General features: G+C 34.9%; 1 protein-coding gene across 2 annotated transcripts; it reads left to right on the forward strand.

Moving 5' to 3' along the window:
• The first annotated feature begins 671 nt into the window (after positions 1-671).
• Positions 672-4,494, forward strand: LOC149562477 (WAT1-related protein At4g08300-like). 2 transcript variants are annotated; one of them, XM_089825969.1, is made up of 7 exons: positions 672-842; positions 1,717-1,779; positions 1,860-1,976; positions 2,492-2,738; positions 3,055-3,213; positions 3,349-3,500; positions 3,926-4,494. In XM_089825969.1, the coding sequence occupies exons 2-7, from the start codon at positions 1,733-1,735 to the stop codon at positions 4,134-4,136; spliced, it is 933 nt and encodes a 310-aa protein (XP_089682095.1). In that variant the 5' UTR covers positions 672-842; positions 1,717-1,732; the 3' UTR covers positions 4,137-4,494. The 2 variants fall into 2 exon arrangements, with proteins under 2 accessions (XP_089682095.1, XP_089682094.1); XM_089825968.1 differs by lacking the exon at positions 672-842 and adding an exon at positions 862-1,279.
• Positions 4,495-5,354: the final 860 nt, after the last annotated feature.

Raw genomic sequence — 5,354 nt, forward strand, 5'->3', positions numbered from 1 at the left:
TTTTACTTAGGTGTCTTGTTGACACATAAATTGAAGGCAAACAATTATGAGTCAAGTTATATATCCTATAATTAGATCCAAATGATCTATCCAACATATTTCATAATCAACTATTTATGACTACAAGAATAACATACTACAAAGCACCTCATGATAATTTCACATTCAACAACCTCAACTATAAAAATAGTTATACTCTCCTCTCTTCTCTACAAGTAACCTCCCATTCTTTAATTTAAAATACAATTTGCAAAAAAAGATACTTGAGCATATTGTTAAATTGAAAGTAAAAAACATTGAAGATGAAAAAATATAAATAAAAATCACACATCATATCTTTTTAGAGATAGAGACCATCTCAAAAGACAACAAAGTAATTAATAGCCCTTTTTAAGTGTTAATGGCTACCTTTTTTTCCCACTATATGGGCCAACAGATGTGAAGCCATCATTGTTCCAGCTTATGTAGCAGCACAATCCAGTTGAAAAAAGGAAACATAAATTGAATTCTTTATATATTTTTAATGTAGGCATTATGCAAGAAGACAATTGATAGCTGTAATTCTAATGAGTCTAAATTAAAATTACTGCAGCGAACTAAAGTATTAATTGTACTCGGCCAGTGTTCTTGACTCAGCATGAACTAGAGCTTACAATAGAAATATAGTTTGCCTTGAGTTCAATTCTCAAACATCTAATTCTTCTAAGTTAATTCTTCAAACATCGGTTCAGACAAAATCTATCTAACTCAATTCTTCAGAGTAGGGTCGAGGTTTAAAGAGACGTGATAAGGAAGTAAGAGACATGAATATCTACCAGAGCAGGAAAATTTAACCAGAGGAGGTAAATGCCAACTTGGTCTAAGCCACAAGATTCCTTCTTACATTCCAAAAATGCATTGAAAAGACATTTTGGAACTTATTTAGACTCTCTTTTAGAAAGGCCATCAATTGAGGATATGACGCATCCATATTATCTGCCAAAATAAGGATTTCCCATTCTTATAGCCTTGCATTCAATACAGATATACTGAGGCATAAAGAACATAAGAAATCCGAAGGTTGAGCACAATTTCAAGACATGAGTGCTGCTAATATGGCTGAATTGTTGAACAGATACAAACCCCACCTTGCCATGGTTGCAATTCAGTTTGATTATGCTGGAATGTACATCATAACAAGTGCGGCTCTATCCAATGGGATGAACCAGTTTGTCTTTGTAGTTTACAGGCATTTGATTGCCACACTCGTCATAAGTCCCTTTGCATTTTTCCTAGAGAGGTATTGTCCATTACACAAGGTGATTTGAATGCATTTATATATAAATCAGAATAGCTAGTTATGTTTAATATGCAACATCCCATCTATAATTTTACTTTCTATATCTAAGTTGTAATACCCATCTACCATTACAATTGCCCACCATCAAGCTTGAAGCCCTCTGCTCTAAAAAAACATGGACACCAATCTAATCTATAGAACACATAGCAGATTGTCATCATAATAGATGTAGAAATCTAATATCATCATCATAATGGATTGTAGAAATCTAATATCATTAATGGGCGCTGTATATGGTAACCATCTAGTTAATAGAGATTTTACAAATAATTTTCATATCTGATATTGTGACGAAGAGGATAAAGGTAGGTGTTTGGAATTTATCAATTTGACTACAAATAGTTTATTGTTTCTTCTCTTTTTTTTTGTTGATGCAGGGAAAAGAGGCCTCCAATGACTTTACCTGTTTTCTGCAGAATTTTTCTCCTTGCATTATTTGGGTAAGTATGACCTGTTTCATTCATTTTGACGATTCCAACTAATGTATCTAGGCCTAATGGATTGGGTGTTGCTTTTGTAGGATTACGATCAATCAGAATGTTTACTTTGCAGGCCTGCATTACACTTCTCCCACATTTACATCAGCAATGAATAACCTGGTTCCTGTGGTGACATTTCTGATGGCTATTACCTTCAGGTAGGTAAATAATTCATGCTTAATGAAGCTTTTGAATCCTGAAAATTCATGTTTACTTCATTCATAGATTTGTATGAGGATTCAACCATAATTTTATTTGTCTATTTTTCAACTATGAGTTAAAGGGGTTCTATAATGAATGGTTCATAAGGCACAACACTTGTTGAAGACTTTAGAAATGGAATAGTAAAGTAAGTAGACTAAAACTTGGAGGAAATAAAAGCACACTTAAATTGTAGTACCGAGATGGGTGACCTCTTGGAAAGCTCCAATGCTTCACCTCTGTGAGCATCAGCTAGATGCAATGAGTGCTAAGTGTACCATTTATTCTCATGAAAGATAGGTTCTTGTGAACTACTACTCGTAGACAGATGGCTTCTTGTGAACCGCTACTTGTGAAACATGGATTAAGGAATTTGACTAAAAGACTAAACTCTTGAATCCTAATAACAATAACATGATCTGATCCCGACCTAACTGTTAGATTTTGTCTCTCTCTCTCTCTCTCTCTCCAGGCTAGAGGCTCTCAGCATTACTTCGATGGGAGGGCAAGCGAAAATTGTAGGAACTCTTATCAGCTTCAGTGGTGCAACCATCATGACACTGTACAAAGGGCCTCCAGTGTCCAGTCTGTTTTCTTCAGCCCACCTAGGGTTGAATGGCTTATTTCAAACCCCAAATCTTGAATCAGAGAATATGAAACTTGGCCCTCTCCTCCTTCTAGGGAGCTGTTTTCTTTGGTCCTCATGGATTATCATGCAGGTAATGGTTCTAACTTTATTCATGATTATTCTTTTTTTTTTTTTATCGGTAATGGGCCGAAGCCTAGATTAATTATAGACTCGAACTCAAGACCTCCCACATAAGAGGCTCACAAATTACTGTTGTGTTATAAGTTCTTGATTTATTCATGACTATTCTCATACACAATTAATATTCACTTTTTTTTGGAATCAGGCCTTAAATTCAAATCTTGTCACCAACGATCTTTCGATCTGCTTTTAATTTTCAATTTTTCTTAATTGGTTTTCTCAACTAAAATGCCATTTTTCCCAATGTGTTTTTGGTTGAGCTTCAGGCAGAAACTGCTAGGCTATATCCAGCACAAATGTCAATCACAGCATTAATGTGTTTTTTGGCAACAATCCAGTCCACCATTGCCACACTATTGTTTGAGCATGATCTTGCAGTATGGAAAGTAGGATGGAACCTTGAACTCCTCAGTGTAACTTACACTGTAAGTATGTGATATGAAAAGAGAAAACTCCTTTTCTTATAACAGTGCCATGAACAACTTTATTACATTCATCTAGTAGCTATATATGTTGTGTTTTTCATTGAAACATATGTCAAACAACCTTCTCTCTTGCAGGGGATTGTATGCTCAGGGATAACATTCTATTTGTCAACTTGGGTCATTCACAAGAAAGGCCCTGTCTTCATGTCAATGTTCAACCCTCTGGTGACAGTAATTGTTGCACTGCTTGGAGCCATAATTCTCAGTGAAAGTCTTCATGTGGGAAGGTTTGTATCTTATAAACTTGCTTGGAGTACTGCCTATTAGGTTATGTCTTAGACATAGTAATATGCAAACAATATATCTATTTAAAAAATGTTTTTCTCAAAGCGTTTATCTATTCTCAATAACAATTTAAGCACAGACATGTCAAAAGTGATATCTCTCAGATTCTTTAGATAGATGTATTTAAGATATCCATACTAGCATGCATGCAAAATCATCAATGATTGAACTCAGCACTTCGTGACATAGTAATATGTATACAATACATGTACTTAAAAAATGTTTTCCTTAGAGCGCCTATCTATTTGGATAACAATTTAAGTGTAGACATGTCAGAAGTGACATCTCTCAGCTTTTTTAGATAGACTTATTTAAGATATCGAAACCATTTGAATGATGCTTGTTATGTGCATGGATGGCTTTGCAGTATTGGTGGGGCAGTGCTCATTGTGGGTGGCTTGTACTGCCTGCTATGGGGCAAGGGACAAGACATGGAGGAGATAATGGTGAAAGCTAAGGGAAAGGGGGCATTAGGGGTCAACCACAGTGAGGAAGTTCAATCTAAGTTGAACTCTAAATGTATTGACATTGAAGAGCCTTTGCTAGGTACAAGCAAAGGTTCTATTGATCAGACTTGAAGATCTTATCTCATGTATCCAGTATTTGGATTATTCTGCTAAAAGATTGGATCAGATTTGATGGAGGACAAGATAGATTCTTTTATGAGGTGAGAAGGAGGAATGTCCTTGCTGGATCGTCATGGGAAAGATGCCAAGTGCTGTTCAGAATGAGAGTCAAATGCTCATGTGGTGCCGCGTCACATAAGGCATTAATTGGTAAAAATAAAATGCTTCAAATGGCCGCACACTCTGTTCTTGCTTTATTCCTCTGGCTGGCATCATTTCTTTTATTTCAAAGAGACAAGAAATTAATTGTATTTATTTGAAATGTTTTATCAAAACAGGAGTCCTTATCTCTTGGATTTATGGATAAGAAGGGTTCTCGGTTTTTAAAGAAAGAATCTTTGAAATTGGGGGGCCCAACCTCGAAACTGGTCTCATACAACACTCTTCCATAGTCTCTTTCAAAGTAATTTAAGTTTGTTGGGATTGAGAATGGATAAAAACCCTTAAAATTGACATATGATTTGTCAGTCCACTCGTCTTTTATGGTTAAAACATTAAAAATGGGTTTCAAGAGGTTTCGCCCTTTTAAATAGATATGAGATCATTAGTTTCGTGAGATATAGAACTAGGTTTGTTTAATGTTAAAAAGAAGTAGAACAATATTAAAATAATTGAAATTTTTATTATTATTTGTTATTAGTTAGTTTTTAAAGTCTATTAGGGTGTGTGTGGATTGTGGGCCTCTGAACTTCATAGACACTTCAACATAGTTCTTACCTGTGGAGTCATCCTGGAATAAACATGGAGTCATTTATCCAAGACACCCGATAGAGTGACCTGTTGCCTTCTAACTAGAAGGATTTTGCCTATGTGCTCTCAGAACAAGAAGCAGGCAACCAGACCGTCTAGTATGAAAGGTTTATGCAAAGTATGTAGTTATGCAGTTAATCTAAATGATATGCAATTTATTCTACTAGGCAATAAAAGAAATTAAGCTAAATGTATGCATTTTGATCTAAATGATTCTAAAATATCAAGTAAGTATTAAAGCTAGAATGAGTAATTAATTTGACAACACTTCAATATGATTCCAATTTTCCAACCTCTATAATGAGAAATTAGGAGTCTCTTAAATAGAATTCTTGAAATCCATCAATGGTCAAGATTAATTGGGATAAACGGTTGAGATTAGAAATGACATTTAGTTAAAATGGAAAGTTTCCTTAAGAA

The sequence above is a fragment of the Cupressus sempervirens genome, chromosome 4, assembly GCF_028749045.1.
Source record: "Cupressus sempervirens isolate cs-2001-9-10 chromosome 4, ASM2874904v1, whole genome shotgun sequence".
In the NCBI taxonomy this organism is placed as follows: domain Eukaryota; kingdom Viridiplantae; phylum Streptophyta; class Pinopsida; order Cupressales; family Cupressaceae; genus Cupressus; species Cupressus sempervirens.

Excerpts from the sequence above, each read along its gene's own strand:
- LOC149562477 (XM_089825968.1), top strand. The coding sequence starts at position 1,080 with ATGAGTGCTGCTAATATGGCTGAATTGTTGAACAGATACAAACCCCAC. Across the intron at positions 2,739-3,054 it reads CCTCATGGATTATCATGCAG|GCAGAAACTGCTAGGCTATA; the intron begins GTAATGGTTCTA and ends GTTGAGCTTCAG. Across the intron at positions 3,214-3,348 it reads TCCTCAGTGTAACTTACACT|GGGATTGTATGCTCAGGGAT; the intron begins GTAAGTATGTGA and ends TCTCTCTTGCAG.